Here is a 16,556-nt window from a genome sequence, read left to right as displayed (position 1 = left end):
AGATCCTGGAGGGCAAAAAGCTTCCCTCAGCTAAACCAGAATAAAAGAGGTCATAATCATCATCCCTACAGACTGCCCTTCAGCTCCAATCAACAATACTGGGTCTGTCATTAAATAATAACTCCCATGCAAGAAATCTCAGTGTTATCTTTTATCGTGATTTAAATTTTAAATTAAAACAAATCAACTCTGATGCTGGGAGTATGTCTTTATTAATCTACATATAGCATCTTATTTATGTCTTGTTTTTCTTTGATTATTCCTGTTATTTTTATTGTAGTCAAACAATCTCATAATTTCCTCGCTTTGTAAAGCACTTTGGTCCTTTTTCGTATTCACATAATGGTAAAATGTGATATGACCATAAGTGGGAGCAGATTTAAGGACGCTTTTGATGACCTACTGACTTCCTCCAATATTATCCCAGAGATCAACCTAAAATGTGTAGTTTCAAATGATAAATTATTTGCAAATATGTTGTTTTTTTTTCTTTTTTCAATCATACACCATATGGTCTTATATCCCCACTGTGGATGCTCTTGTCTTGTATGACCGCCTCTGGTGACTTTATGCACTGCAACCGACTGCAGCAGGAATTTTGTCCCAGGAAAGCTGTCACTTTCCTCCTCTCCTGTGGATGGCGCCCCTCCAAGACAGGCTTGGGCGATTTTGTGCAGTTTCGTGTGCAACAAAGTGCCGAGCTTGGCAGCTAGCGAGCAGAGAAAACCGACCGTTCTGAGATTGTTTATCTTTCCTGCGTTTTCAACCTGTTTCCAGTCATTTTTAAGCGTTCAGCGGCCTGTTGGAAGTTTAATACAATCGGGAACAAACGAGAGTCAGTCGTCGGACTGTGTTAGGACGCCTTGTGGAGGAGCAAGGTGCTTTTTGAATAGAAAGGCAGGCGTAACGTTAGCGAGCTGGCGTAGAAAAGAGAGAACCAGAGCGACGCAGCGAGTCGGTCAGCCAGGGAGAGCCGGGAGGACCACGGCAGAGCCGCCGCCAGCGCCACGGGGAGTCGGGGCCCGAGAGGGAGCCTGCCAGGCCCTCGGCTTGATGCACCCTGCCTGCCTCGCCTTAGCCGCAGTCCGAGATGGGGGAGACCAAAATTATCTACCACCTCGACGACCAGGAAACACCGTATCTGGTGAAACTGTCGGTGCCGGCGGACAAAGTCACTCTGGCAGACTTCAAAAATGTCCTGAAGAAACCAAATTACAAATTCTTCTTCAAATCTATGGACGATGACTTCGGGTAACTGTTACAGGGTTTATTGTGTTTAACACGGTGTCAGCACAACATTCCTGGGTTTTCTCCACGTTAGTGCAGATAGATTAACATTAACTTAGTTGTTACCTCATCCAGCTGGCCTGTCATCAGTTTCAACGTTACCTGGCTGCTGATCATTAGCTAGCTTCTTGCATTGCAGTTCCTTTGTTAGCTGCTAGCGACGAGCTCGCAGCGTTAGCAAGTCTGTTCAGCGTCTCGACCCCGTTTGTTTACATTGCTTGTGTGGCTAGCTTATGCGTTTTGTGTGCCTTGACTTTGTCTTGACCAAGTTTGGTATTTGTTTCACGAACACTCGAAGGTCCTGGTTGACATTTTGACCACTTTTAGATAAAGTGGGGGAAAGACGTAGTTGACAAAATTGATAATATCTGCTTACTGACGTTACTACTGTCAGTAACCGGCTAATGTATTGAAGGTTTCTGCTAACAGGCTAATGTCAGAATGTAAACGGGCAGCTTCAGTCGGTGAGTCCAGCAGGCCCCTGCTGTTGTTGTCTGTTAGCCCGAGGAATGCAGAGTTGAACACAGGAATGCCCTGTTCATCACCGTGGCAGCTTTATGAGCATGTCCTTTTGTGTTAAAACATGGCTGAACATGGCATGTTCCTCCAAATAGTGCCTTCTGTATAGTTTAAAAAAAAAAAAAAAAAAAAAAAAAAGGGGGAGATGTACTATGTCTTAAACAGTTCAACCAGGTTTCCAAAGTTTTTTTTTGGCCAAACTCAAACTAGGGTGGGGCAACAACTTCTGGACATTTGCAAGTGCGAATGAAATGTTTTGAAAGGACCCAGAGTTGTTCATGTTGTGAAAAGTAGATATTCTGTAAATAAACCATTGAAAGCTTTACTTCAACCCGTGTTGGTATAGATTGAGCAACCTGTCAAACTGGAATAGAGATTGGAGCCCATGTTTACCAAGCCTTTCAAAGTAAATCTCACTTGACCATCACTATTCCTTCTTTTCTAAGAGGCACAACTAACTCTGTCACAACCAGTAGTCTGAGGTACTTGCTAAATGTATGGATTTAGCTTAGACATCTAATTCTTGTAAACAGGCAGTCCATTGTAGACTGGAAAAGTTTCCTGAAAATTCATTTGGTTGAATTGGTTAAAAATGTATGTCCACCCAGGAAATCTTTACATGCCTGACTGTTGTTAATTTCAGACACAGAAGCTTTGCTTTCTAGCATCCTTTGATGTATTGACAGGACTGCTTATACCCTCGTATAAGGTGTCTTCTTTTGACTGGCTTCCCCTGTCTGTGCTGGTAACCTCTGACACACAGTGATGTTGTCTTTCCCCCTGATATTCTGGGATCTTGTGGGAACAGAGCTAACGAGTCTTAACGTGTAAAACTATAAAATCTAAACTGACAAATTTTACATGTTAATCAGGCCAAATTTCACTGGTTCCCTAATCTACATTCACTCAGATTCATTTGTAATAGAGGGCAGCATGTGAAGTTTCTCTTAATCTTTTTTGGGTTTCTTAAATATGTTGTTTCTTAACCTTAGTTACATTTTACCATCTAGTGAACATGGATATCAGCTATAAGCATCAAGGATCAGTTTTATGTCTGGAGAAAGGTTTAGGGAATAAATCTGGATTGTTGACCTGTTGTCATTACACAATAATCAGTGCTGACATTCTCTATAGGCACTTTATTAAGGCAGTATATCTTGGTTGGCAGTGTAACAACAGCGTAGTAAGTGCACAGTGTCTGTCCTGGCTAATGGAAGTCTTGCCCATCTCCATTCCCCCAAAATACAGCCCCATGTTTTATTGCCTTGAGAGTGCTTTTTTGTTGGTAAAGGTTTACTGAAACCAAGCTTTGTTCTCTTTACAGGGTGGTAAAGGAGGAAATATCTGACGACAACGCTAAACTGCCCTGTTTTAATGGACGTGTGGTGTCATGGGTAGGTTCAAGATGCATCCTGGAGTAATTCTTCTGGTTTGTTTATCTGCTTTTTGTTGTGCGCTTGTCTGTGTTCACTATATTTGTGTGGTTGTGTGTGTGTGTGTGTGTGTGTGTGTGTGTGTGTGTGTGTGTGCAACTGTGTGCGTGCATGTGTAACTGTGATTCCCATCTGTCCGCCAGTGACAACAAGCATACTCCATCTCTAGGGAGAGGCCCCGTGCATCTGCATGATAATATCATTATCACATAATGATCCAAGGAGCAACACTCACATGTAAACACCATGCTGTTTTTTGCAATACTGTGTTTTTAAGCACTTTTTCAGAATATGAGCTGCGATGGTTTTTCAGTAATTTTATACGCTAGTCAGCACATGCACCACATACATACATGTACTTGCATGTAATATCTCATTTAGAGGCTCTGAGCAATAATTCTCCTGTCTCCATAAGAGACATCTGGTGCCGGTGCACAGTCTCCCTTCCTCTCCTCTCGACGTTGAAATTGGATTAAGAGCAAGTGAAATCACAGGATAGGAGGAAAACACCCGATAATAAAGAGCCTCACTGCATGTCATGTAACAAGAAGATTGAATCTAACAGGGAGGGCAGAATAAAGTTGAGGGAAAGAGTGCTCCATGTCTTAACGTGAAAGGGCAATGTTTTTTGTTAATTTCATACAGTGTGGTTATAATTATAGATTTTATTTGAGAGTCATCAGCAAAGTGTTAACGCTAAATGTTTGAGTGTATAATCCAGAGTGCTTGTCCCACTGTGTCCCTGTGTTGTGGTCATTTTCATTAGGCTGTCTGGAGGTTTGGTTGGCTGTGGTTCAAAGTCAGTTCCTCTCTTTGTATGTGCGTGTGTGCGCGAATGTGTTTGTTATCTCTCGGGGGTTGTTGAAATGTTCCATGCACAATGAAATGTTATTTCTGTTACAGTGTGCCCATTTGTTTGTCTCCACGGTTCATCTGTTGTTTCAATGGCCTGATTGATTGTTCTCTGGGGTCTGAGGGCCTGGCTCACTATCACCACATCATCACAACAGGCCAGCACCCTGAGTCTGCCCTGTCCTGCTTTATTGTCAGTTTTTCTCCATCTAATTACATTTTAATACCTTATCTTAGTGCAGGATGTACAAATCAAATTTACTTTTGCTCTTTCTACCCACCAAAATAGACTCCCTGTAAATGGGAAATGTTATGGTACAAATACTGCATGTAGGTATAAGTGAGATAAAAGGGTTAAAAATCTTCCTTTATATTTTTTCTTCTTATTGTTATGCACCAAAACACCAAAGCAAATTCCTCTTATGTGAAAACATAGTTGGCAACAAACCTGATTCTGATTCTGTCAAAAATAAATAGTAGGGCTCATAATTACATCAAGAAGCACTTATTTAATTACTCTTTTATCAGTCCAAACCTTTTATCTGTCTATAGTAATATAACCATTTTCTTGCATTACTATGTCTGTACAGGTGAGTCAGTTTGATATTGTTGGTGTAATGTCACTCTTATTAAATCAGTTGCCCTATTGCAGTTCAAAATAGTTAATAGTTAATAGTCTTTTGTTGGCGGACATACCATTCTTTCCCTTGCAAAACATTCATTAGTTAAAGTCAGTTAAAATGCAAAAGTGCCAAATATTTCATGGCTTTAGCTTTTTAAAAGTTCAGATTAACTGCTTCTCCTTGTTGTACAGACTAGTAATCTGAACATTTTTGGGTTGTGGGAGTTTGTGATGTGCACTTTTGACAGTTTTACTGGCTAAATGATTAATCAGTAATGAAAATAAATATTATTTACTTATCCCCAGGGAATGGGACAGCTGAACACTATGGAGAAAATATACAGTGTTTGATTAATTTGAAGGATGTGGTAGTGATAACGTTAAATGTGATTCTAGAAACATGATGTGAAAATGAACAGCCTGTGCCTGCTGTGTAAATGAAATTGAGCAAGATTTGTTTGACTGGACTCCAGTACAAACAGCTGTATTTGTATCCTATAACACAACAGATGCCGTATTGAAATATTGTTAAGTAATAGCCCAGCTGTGAGACCAACAACTAGCAAATTTTAACTTTTCAATCATAGGCTGTTAATAGTGGAGAAAGTTTCATACCGATCTTATGTTAGCTTTTAAACTTGTTTTGCATGCAGATTATGCAAGTAAATGCTTCAATTCTACAATGGACGAGATCCAAGGTGCTGCAGGACTCCAGATCCACAGCAGAATGTAAAAAAAACAAAACAAAATATCTTGAGCGAGCAGAACTAATGTTCAGTGGAATGTGTTTGAGATGAAAAAATATGGAAAAGTAAACAGCTGAATATGCTAATGTTAAATTGTCCTGGTGATATAATTCAGTCATGGTCCATTGAAGCCCACTTTTTCCCACACTTTGGTAACTGAGGCAACACTGTCAGGTAGGCAAACCACAAGTCTTGACACAGGCGTTTTCTTTCTCTCTCTCTCTCTTGAATCGTCAGCAGCCTCTGAACAGCTTTTTTCTTTCAGCAGGAAATTAAGAGAAGACAAATTAATTTCTAGATTTGAAGAGAGATTGTTGTCCCTAACAAAAGAAAGAACTTTTATAGGCACCTTACTAGCCAGCAGCTGTGTTATTTTGTAGCCATGGTTTACATACAATCTGTAAATACTGGTAAGGCTGTAGGCAGTGAGTGTACAGCAAGATATATCCATGCAGCCCTTGAATAAAGCTTAGTGTAAACATAGTAGTGCTCTGACATGGGTCTGCTGCCCACTTGCTCTGTGTCTTTCTGTTTATTCTGAGTCTTTGTCTCATCCCTCTGACTGACCTGAATCTCCGTCTGTTGACAGTTGGTCTCTGGAGACGGGGCCCACACGGATGCAGGCTCAGTTGCAGATAGTTTAGAGCCGACACCACCTTTGGAGAGGACTGGGGGCATTGGAGACTCAAGACCACCTTCCTATCAGTCAGTACATTCATAGAAGACTGGTGTATATGTTGTTTTTTTTTTTTTTTTTCAAGTGTGCCAGAGAGATGTTGGTAATGTTTGTCTGGGGGTGTGTGAAAGAGAGAGATGCCATGCGTACTTTGTGTTTGGCTCTGTGTATGTGTCTTGAATGAGTCCCTCTTTGTTTCCAAATAACCACAGTAACAGAGGAAATGGCAAATTGAATAGAAATAGTATGACACCTTGTGACTGCCAGAAGGAGGAAAATACCTTTTTTCTTCTACCCATTTATCATTAAGTTATCTCCATTCTGGAAGTAAATCAGACTTCTGAATTAGTCGTGTAGAGCACAAATTGCTCATGCTTGATGTCTTTTAGTTCATTTAATATATTTGTTAAAAGGTGTGTAGTCGGGCCACTTTTTACCTATGCAAGTGCAATGAGGTTCATCTGTTCATCAAGTAAAGCAGTGTAAAATGTGTAAAAGACACATGATAGTAACAGAGCAGAAATGCTCACCAGACTGAAATAAGTCAGTCAACTCAACAACTGCTATTCCTGCCAAATGTTCAACTACATAGCGCAGCCTCAACTACACTGACCCAGAGCTTTACACTCAACACAGTTTGTGATGTGATTATAACAAGAAGCACTTAATATAAACACTTGTCTAAATGGCTGTTCAATGAACTTAACTGCCCTTGTAATGATACAGTGTAATTCTATCTCTTTTTAACGCCCACTCTCTCCTGTGCTCTCTCTGTCTGAAGTGGGAAAGCAGCAAGCGGTCGGGACAGTTTGGACAACGACACCGAAACCGGCTCCATGGTGTCGCAAAGGAGAGAGAGGGAGAGGCCAAGACGGAAACACACTAACGACCACGGTCAGAAAACCATCTGTCCGCCGTGTTTTTTTTTTTTTGTGTTTTTATTTTTCTCATTGTACTTTATGTTTCAGTTTTATTTTTATTTCACAACGATTTCACGCACAATGTAATTTATCTGTTGGGTAAAACTCGAGTGTTTGCCATAATGGAGTCATTTCCTTTTCCACAATTAGTCTCCCAAAATGGCACAAATTAAAAGCTATATGGTGTACGCAGACATCTCCAGCTTATCACTGTTTCTATGAACAGGTAAGCATGCTAGGCCTGTGCAAAGGTTTGATCACATTTGGGTAACTTTAGTAGGATGTTGTAGAAAAAGCAACATTATCGCACAGTCAGAATAACAGTTAGGTGCTTTACCGTCGCCAAATGTTTGTATGAATATGATAAAAATTTGTGCTGTGGTGTGAAGATTGTAGTTTGGCTTTAACTTTTATTTATTAATTAGATACTGATCCATAAGGAACAAGCATATTTTGAAGATGTTTTTGCAAACTGTTGACTGTGATCTGTGTGAGTCTGACCAACCAAAATATGTCTCTTGATTGTAGTAGTCTGATTTGTAGGTACAATTTTCAACTTCTTTTCTCAAGAGTTTTTATTTTTATTGAATAGATCAACTTAATTTTCATGTGTCGTGTCCATTCTGATCATAAATGCTGTCCCGCTGCAGGTGGGAGGCAGAACGGCTACTCATCGCGGGGAATGGGACGCGGGGGCGCTGAGTACGACAGCTGCTCGTCCTTCATGAGCAGCGAGTTGGAGTCCACTTCCTGCTTTGATTCAGAGGATGACGATGCAACCAGCAGGTCAGACATTCAGCTTGTTCATAAGTGCATCTCCCAGTGCGAAAAGGCATTTGGCTTGAGGAATGTATCTGGAATTACAGATGATGGGTTTTGGCAGAGATTAGTACATTCTAATTGTCCAGTGGTTTTTGTGGTCACCCCCCCCCCCCCCCCCCCCCCAGGGTCTCCTCCAGGAGACGTAGAAATATCTGCAACCCACTTTAAAACCTCTGCTGTTCTCAGTCTTCAGGCATCTCCCAGGATGTTTTTTTTCCTGTTGTTGCAGCTCTAATAGATCAGGATCAAAGTTTCATTAGAATGAGTTTCTGTCTACCGCAGAAACAAATACATTTTTGCTTTAACAATATTTCTGGACTGAATGCTTTGTTAGTCAGGTCATAATTTCTAAACGAAGTAAGCTGGATGTTGTCTTACAAACAGTTAAAGCTGGTCTTGACTCCGGGCAAGCATCACTTTTACTATGGAAACAGTGGTTAAGTGATCTTTTTAAGTGCAGAACAGTGAGGTTTTCATTTGACATTTAGACAATGTTACATGGGAGAGTTTGGTTATGTTTCTGTCCACATATTTTGATTTACATTATGATCTGTCCTTGTCTTTTTAAGCTTGATTTTGGTAGAAAGGTTTTTCTGATGACGGAATTTATATAGAATAGTTTCTCATTTAAATACATATCAACTATTTGGCCATTAGTTCATATATTACAGCTTTTCTATGTCTCTTCTTGTCTCTTCTTCTTATTCAGGTTTAGCAGCTCCACTGAACAGAGCTCTTCTCGTCTAATGAGACGACATCGTCGTCGCCGACGGAAACCTAAAGCCTCCAATATGGACAGGGTGAGACCTCACACACTGGAAGTACAGAACTGCAAATCAAATGTATCTTTCTTCATTAAAATTTTGTTCTAGTTTGTGACTTTTGATTCTTCCTATATTTCTTTACTTTCCACCCACTTTTCATCTTTCTTCCCTCCAGTCCTCGTCATTCAGTAGCATCACAGACTCCACCATGTCTCTGAACATCATCACTGTCACTCTCAACATGGGTAAGTGACTTAGCAATGTGGAAGTTGAGAGCCTCCTTATAAAGTAACACTGAGCCAGAGTTCAAAAACTCCTTTTACAAGACAGTTTGTTCCATATTGATGCAGGTGGTGATAATCTTTTCTGTCTTTACTTGCTTCACTGCTGCTTCACTTCACTCTTGAATACACATTGTCCGTTCCTCTCCACCTCGCAGAGAAGTACAACTTCTTGGGCATCAGTATTGTCGGTCAGAGTAATGAGAGGGGAGATGGAGGAATCTACATCGGCTCTATCATGAAGGGAGGAGCTGTGGCTGCAGATGGACGCATAGAGCCTGGGGACATGCTGTTGCAGGTGTGTGTCTGTGTGTGTGTGTGTTAGTGTGTGTTAGAGAAAGAGACAGTAAGAGAGAGAGAGAGAGACACACACACACACACACACACTCACACACAGGATAAAAATGTGTGCTGGTGGTTACCTGGGACTAGGACCAGGAAAGTGTGTGTGTGTAGGTAATTGCATGCTGTGTTTGCGTTTAGTGCCAGCACCTGAAGTGAAGTGGAAGGACTGAGTAATGTGAGGGCAATCAAAGGTTTTTTTTGTTTTTGTTTTTTTTTCAGAAAGTCATGTATCAGTGCCACAAATGTGTTTAACAGTATGTCATTACCCAACATTTTAAGATTTTTACAGGCCTTATTCTTCTAATCCATTCCTCTAGTCCCTACTTATTTACATACCATGTTATCTCAATAACATTTTAATTTACTGTAAAAGTGTTGCATTGTCTGGCAAGGTTCTGACAAATATATTAGACTAATGTTAATGTTAATTTTCCATTATCATTCTAATATTGTACCTCATGTTTAAACACTACTAGTCCCTGCTAATGGCTTTGTGCAGTGGGATTTATTGGCATGGCTGTGGGGCTGTGAAAATGTTATACTCTTTACATAGGAAACGATTGAGTGTCAGGTCTGTCCTTTATTGTCATAATTTGAGCAGCAGATTTTACTCATATTTTTGTCAAGCTTATATCTACACTCTGAGAGATTGTAATTTTTTTTTTCTTTCATTTTTGTTCCTGTAGGTGAACGACATCAACTTTGAGAACATGAGCAATGACGATGCAGTTCGAGTGCTGAGGGATATTGTGCACAAGCCAGGGTAAGCAACATACATTAATACAAACAAACGTTTTCTTTACTGAATAAGAATTTTATTCCATAAAACTCAGGTAAGAACATAACAGAATTCAGTGTTAACTTTCTGTGTGTAAACTTTGCCTGTTTTATTACCAGCCCCATTACTCTGACTGTGGCTAAGTGCTGGGATCCAAACCCTCGGAGCTGCTTTGCTCTGCCAAGGAGTGAGTGTTTGTTTTTTCTTCCTTGCTCTGATTCTTGTGTGTTACTCTGATAAGATCACCAGCTCCAACTGCCTTCCCTACCTTTCATTCAACAGGTGAGCCAATCCGGCCCATTGACCCAGCCGCGTGGGTTTCCCACACGGCGGCCATGACCGGGGTTTACCCCCCATATGGCATGAGCCCTTCCATGAGCACCGTCACCTCCACCAGCTCCTCCATCAGCAGCTCTATCCCTGAGACTGAACGTGAGTGATCTCACCCCCATGTAGCTGCATGTTGTGGCGTGTTATCAAGACACTTTTACTCAAAACAATGTAAACACCCTATCTTAACTCTTAGTCACAGTTTTCCATTCACTTTCGTTTAGTCAAGGTCTTTTTGCTCACATGCTACCCCTTCTTTGAATTTGCAATGTACTACCATATGCTTCTTTACACTTTGTTTTACCGCTCCCTCCCCTTTTACAGTATCTACTATGTTTTCTGTTGGCTTTTTGATAACCTCTTTGTGAAGGCAGTTCAGAAATAAATTCAACTGTTCGGACTATTATGATATGAGGCATAAAGTCTTATGCCATGATTTCACTTTTTTTTTTTTTAACAATTTGGAACCCCCACCTTCTGACCTCCAAAAATGCAGTAATATCACTATTTTTCTCTGGCTTGTTAGTAAATCTCGGTGTTGAGTGTGGCCCTGCCCTTTCACTGCATTCCTGCGACTTCTCTCTGTTCCAGTTTTTACTGTGCTCAGCCTCACAACTTCCATCTGCTCAGTAACTCTTGTCAAAACCAAGCTCATAACTCACAACTTTCATCCTCCCTGTAATCTTTGGAAGAACAGTTGCGTTTTTTCTTTCTTTCCGGAGAAAAACCTTTCCTCTCTCAACACAATTTCTTGGCCAAATTAATAGACATTTTTGAGGATTTTTCCTTTCAGAAAAAATTGACTTTAAATCCAAATCCTTTCCAGGCTTAAAAGAAAACAAAAAGAGAGGTTTTTGCTGCTACACCTTGCATTCCTGTCACCATTTTTAAAATGTAATGGTGCGTTTTTCATATGCTTTGAATAATTGGCCAACTGCATTATTGCCAGGAGATATTTCAAGTGCAGCTAGAGTGAAAAAATGAGAAAATAAACCTGCTATCTAAGATATCAGTGGCAGAGTTCAGGTTTCCGTTTAAAAAAAAAAAAAAAAAAAAAAAAAAAAGGCAATGCACAGTGCAATGGAGCTCGAGTCGAGTTTTGCAAAAGGTATAAATAATGTGCTATAACAACAGCTACCTTTGTTTGCTTGGTAACAAGTTAGTGGAGGCTGAAAGAGTAATATCTGGTATCACATTATCACATGTACAATATTCCCAGCAGATGTTCACACCCTTTTTATTGTGTTATTATTTATACTCACAAGACATTCTGGACAATAAAGAAATCACTCATTGAAGTGGAGGTAGATGAGGCAGAGTGAGAGGAAGTGGGAACACCAAAAAGTAAATTACAACACTTTAATCAAAATATCTAATCTTGGAATGCAATAAACCTCAGTTAGATGATATGTAAGATACAATGGTGTTCTAGGGAGGACATTTAATTCATTATGGTCAGGCTTTTGTTTGGGTTTTATCAAGACCAGCTCAGTTGTAGTCCAGTTCAAACAAAGATCAAGGCTGATCTGGTCTGATTCAGGGTCAAGACAGAACAGGGGTCAAATTACAGTCCAGACCACAGGAAACCAAATGTTATTTGTGGCAAATTCCAAAACAGACCAACATTTTTATAGTTGTACAGATAACAGTACTCAGCTGTTCTTTCATTTAAACGTTTAGGAAAAAAAGAAACAGAATGTAGGTCAACAGTTTTTATATTTGTGGGAGATAAGTGTCTTTGTCCTTAAAAGAGATTCAGTGGTAAATATTTAAGATTTGAGACTGATCGGACCGGAATATTTCAACTCGGACAAGAGGATGTGGTTCAGTGCCCATGTTAACTTGTACACGTGTCCTATGATCTTTCCCAGGATTCGATGACTTCCACCTCTCCATCCACAGCGACATGGCAACAGTTGCTAAGGCCATGGCCTGCCCAGAGTCAGGTCTGGAGGTGCGGGACAGGATGTGGCTCAAGATCACCATCGCTAATGCCTTTATCGGTACGTCTATCAAAGCAGAGTGCATGGTCTAGCATTTGTTATTTCCTCCATCAGTATGCATACCCATGTCTTTTGTTATTTGCTCAGTTCAGTTTGCAGATTGGTTCTGTCATTGTTTCGCTGATGAGGACATAAAGCATCTTCTTACAATTTAGAATCATTATTTGTTTGCCTTAATCAAGCAACATGATCATCATTTTCATTTCAACAGTTTAATGACAGGTATCCTAATAATCCATGAATGCAGTTTGCCTTTTTAAATGTCAGCTAGTTTAATATGTCATAGTTGCACATTAAAGCTGTAATATTTCCAGTGCTTATTTGTTTTTGTAAAGGATCATCGTGTCAGTTGTTGCTGGCTAAGACAGGGCTGTGAACACTAAAATCAGCTGCCAAACAAATAACTGTTAAATATACTGTAGATGATTTAAATAATTATATTTAATAATAATGATATATGATAAAATAGTCTCAGGGAAGGTGTGGAATGTGATGAGCAAAACTGCAGAATTCGCGTTTCAGCATAAAATGTGCGTCTTTGTGTTGTCAGGTTCTGATGTGGTGGACTGGCTCTTCCATCATGTGGAAGGCTTTTCGGATCGCCGCGAAGCCCGTAAATATGCTAGCAACCTGCTGAAGGCCGGCTACATCCGACACACTGTCAACAAGATCACCTTCTCTGAGCAGTGTTACTACGTCTTCGGAGACCTCTGTGGCAGTAAGTGCACACTGAAATTTTCCATCAGCTAAGATCTTCTTTGAGTGTCAGCAGTAGAAACAACTCTTCATAAAGTTGAATGGTTCAGTTGTATTTCCTGCCACATCTGTACAGCGATCTATTTCAAAGGAGGACAAACATTTTCTAGAAGTTGGTGGTTACTGTGGAGGTCTAAATAACTTTTTCTTCCTCTTTCCTCCTCAGACATGACCCACTTGTCTCTCCATGACCATGATGGTTCCAGTGGAGGTGCATCAGATCAGGACACTCTGCCCCCTCTTCCCCACCCAGGGGCAGCCCCATGGCCCATGACCTTGCCCTACCAGTTCCCCATCCCTCACCCTTACGACCTGCCACAGCCCTTCCATGGTGGACCAGGCGCTGGCAGTGCAGGAAGCCAGCACAGTGGTGAGTGCAGTTTGAATATACTGTATGTGTTCATCACAAATACAGTAGATTAGTATAGAAGAATAATTAGGAGAGAAGGGGAAGTAGTAGTAGTAGTGGTCGTAGTAGAAACACTTTTAATACTATGTGCAATAATGTTAAAGTGATATTTTATCCAAAAATCTATCTTTTGAGTATTAAACACTTGCCCTTTGTGCAGACGAATGTGGCTGTCTATAGAAACCTTTCAAACAGCTGGATATTTCTTTGCTTCATTATCCATCTGTATGCTGCAAACACCCAAAGTTTTCCCAAAAAATATTCAAAATACGATTCTTCTGGCAGAGCTCCAGAGTTTCCAGAAGGGCAACACAGAACCAGTGAAAAGTTGGTAAAATGATTGTAACAAACATGAATTAGTGCTAGCTACAGCTGCATTTCTTGTTTCACTTTGCACAGAGGGATTTAAAGGAATACTGCAAAATTATACCGTGTGTGACATCTTGTTTGCTGTCTTACCCAGAGCCAGATGAGAATATAAATATAGATATTATCTCCAAATCTTTCTATACAGTTATAGGTCCAGTGCAAGTTGAAATAAGCTTATTTCAAAGACTTGAAGGACACAGTCTGGCTCTGTTGAGTGAAAAACATTCCTTCCAGCAGCTCCAAAGCTACCTTATTTACATGTTGTACTTTTTGAATTGCACATGTGTAGAAATAGAAAACCAGACATTGTGGTTTTAGGAGCAGTTTACTTATGTAACTGAGATATTTACTGACCAACAACAGCTGGGCCCACTGACTGCACACAACATCTGGGATGTCCTGTTCTCATTTTATGGTTGCAAACTACGACACCTTGAATTTACTGGTGAATAATTTAGAAGCTAACAAAATACAACATGTAAATAACACAGTTTAAGATTTTTAATAGAAGATAAATGTTTCTCTTGCTTGCAATATTTGTGCTAAGCTAGAGCACCCCACACCTCTCTAACAGACGCAAAGAGACTAAACTGATACAGATCTTTTTATCTGTCTGTGGATTTGATGTCATATTTTGGAACAAGCATCCATTGCAATATAATGAGTTCCTTTTAATCATATAAACTGTTATGGTTTGAAAGTCATCATTATGAAGAACTTGCTTTCAAAGAAAGGAGGCTGTTTGTGGTAATAAAATGTAACTGCCTCCGGTAATAGCTGAGCTGTTTGGCTTGTGAAGGCAGTGATTTCTCCATGACCGTGTGTGCATTAGTCATGAAGCTCTCCTGAGAGTCTCCCACAAACTGGGTCAGTACTGTCTGCGTCACTTCACTGGCACCCAGATGGGAGAGAGGCTCATGTAGGTCACGCAGATTTAATTTAAAAAACTGTAACGTGCTTGTACGTCATGTTTTGATAATAATCATTGTCTCTTCTGCTGTGTCCTCAGGAAGCAGTGGTTCAAACTGCAGCAAGAATGAGGGTCGGAAGTCTGGCGGCAGCGGCAGCGAATCTGAGATCAGGAGCCACCGAGCTCCAAGCGAGCGCTCGTTGGCTCCCCCTAGTGAGCGAAGTGTCCGTAGCTCTGTCAGCCACCGCAGTGCCAATTCCCACTCAATAGCCTATGGGCCTGGCCTTGTCTATGGCCCCCCTGGCCTGCCCCCCCAGCCCCCACATCTGTCTACCGCTGCACCTGGTGCCCCACCAGGCAGAGAGCTTGCCTCTGTACCCCCTGAGCTCACTGCGTCACGCCAGTCTCTGCGCATGGCGGTGGGCAATGCCGGAGAATTCTTTGTTGATGTGATGTGATGCAGGTTATAGGCTGATAACAGAGTAGCAGATTGGGCCTTTCTCATATCATTATAAGGCTGAGAAGGACAGCATGACGGGACAGGAGGGAGGGAAGATTGCAAAAGCTCTAACCCAAGGCTGTGATTCCACTTTCCTAAAAGCATAAATGGAACCAATCCTGCTGTGTATGCTGAGAGAAAATGCTCCTCCTCTCTTGTGCTTTTCTTCCTAGTTGTAGTGGCCATACTTTCTTCAGTGAAGAAACCCCCTCACTCAAGATGGAACCAAAGCGCCTTTCTCATTTTCCACTGCTCAGTGGGGAAGAGTTTGTGTGAGGACAAAAAAAGCGAGAGGGGGGGGGGGTTTGGAAACGTACAGCTGGGGAAGATGACTCAGCGCTTTTCTACATGGATGTTTTTCATTTGTTCTTCTCTTCACTCTTCCCTCCTCTCTGCCTTCCTTATCTAACATGCACTGTCCTCCCCCACCGCTGTCCACGTCAAAACTGAGAAAGAAAAAGAAGCCTCTTCCCTCCCTCTGTTCTTTCAATTCCCACTTGCTGACCTCTAACAAGAAAAAAAAAATTAAGAAATTTGAAATGAACACTAACTGTTAACCTTATTCAGACTTTTTTTTAAATGTTTGCTTGACTTAAGAGAGAAAGGAATGGAAAAATGTATATGTAGTGCAAGAGAATCGCAGTCCTTCTTACTGTAAAAATGCATTTGTTTTATTATATCCGTAGTTGGTCACAACTAGTTTCATTTCCCATCGCTAAACATGAGCATCCAGCTTCAAGAGTCATTTTTACACTACACAGCTGCATTTTCATCTGTTAACCAGAGCATTTTCAGACTCTGTCTTGTGACAATGTATAGTGGAAAAAATTTTCTTACCATGTCTTTCACACTACTCTTTTATCAAGGAAAAAATGTCTTTTTATTTATAAATATAGTTTTATGACTTAACTTTGCTCCTCTGTGTTATGTTTTTATTTGAGTGTGTGAGCTTATGTTTGTGAAGTAGAACTATGCAGCTTAGTCTTTTTTTTCCCTCCATGGTACCTGAGGTCATATTTGCATTTAAAAGTAGTGGATTCCAGACTGTCCAGGAGCAGGAATGTGAAGGTTAGGAAATCTGGTGCACAGATGTGTGTGTGTGGGCTGTGGGTTTGTGAGAGATCAACCTGTGTACATTTGCCTCCGAACTGAATGACCCTATGCAAAATGTTCCCCGTATTTAAAGAGAGAAATAACTCCTGTTAAAGAGGCGATTTCATTCAACTTGGACAAAA

The 16,556-nt window shown here is 40.7% G+C and overlaps 1 protein-coding gene across 1 annotated transcript; it reads left to right on the top strand.

Annotated features, from left to right (window-relative positions):
* Window positions 1-647: 647 nt before the first annotated feature.
* Window positions 648-16,235, top strand: LOC130178365 (segment polarity protein dishevelled homolog DVL-3-like). The gene is made up of 15 exons (XM_056390489.1): window positions 648-1,251; window positions 3,131-3,200; window positions 6,049-6,164; window positions 6,917-7,029; window positions 7,706-7,841; window positions 8,587-8,677; window positions 8,817-8,886; window positions 9,081-9,220; window positions 9,954-10,030; window positions 10,165-10,232; window positions 10,328-10,477; window positions 12,247-12,378; window positions 12,929-13,096; window positions 13,301-13,504; window positions 14,922-16,235. The coding sequence occupies exons 1-15, from the start codon at window positions 1,091-1,093 to the stop codon at window positions 15,278-15,280; spliced, it is 2,055 nt and encodes a 684-aa protein (XP_056246464.1). The 5' UTR covers window positions 648-1,090; the 3' UTR covers window positions 15,281-16,235.
* The last annotated feature ends 321 nt before the right edge of the window (window positions 16,236-16,556 follow it).

The sequence above is a fragment of the Seriola aureovittata genome, chromosome 12 (genome assembly GCF_021018895.1).
Source record: "Seriola aureovittata isolate HTS-2021-v1 ecotype China chromosome 12, ASM2101889v1, whole genome shotgun sequence".
Lineage (NCBI taxonomy): Eukaryota > Metazoa > Chordata > Actinopteri > Carangiformes > Carangidae > Seriola > Seriola aureovittata.
The sequence above is the reverse complement of the archived record's forward strand: the minus strand, read 5'-3'. Positions and strand labels throughout refer to the sequence as shown.

What these genes read in the sequence shown, in the direction of transcription:
- LOC130178365 (XM_056390489.1), top strand. Translation starts at nt 1,091, where the DNA reads ATGGGGGAGACCAAAATTATCTACCACCTCGACGACCAGGAAACACCG. An exon ending in GATGACGATGCAACCAGCAG is followed by an intron (nt 7,842 to 8,586) that starts GTCAGACATTCA and finishes CTTCTTATTCAG; the next exon opens with GTTTAGCAGCTCCACTGAAC. An exon ending in CTGCTTTGCTCTGCCAAGGA is followed by an intron (nt 10,233 to 10,327) that starts GTGAGTGTTTGT and finishes TTCATTCAACAG; the next exon opens with GTGAGCCAATCCGGCCCATT.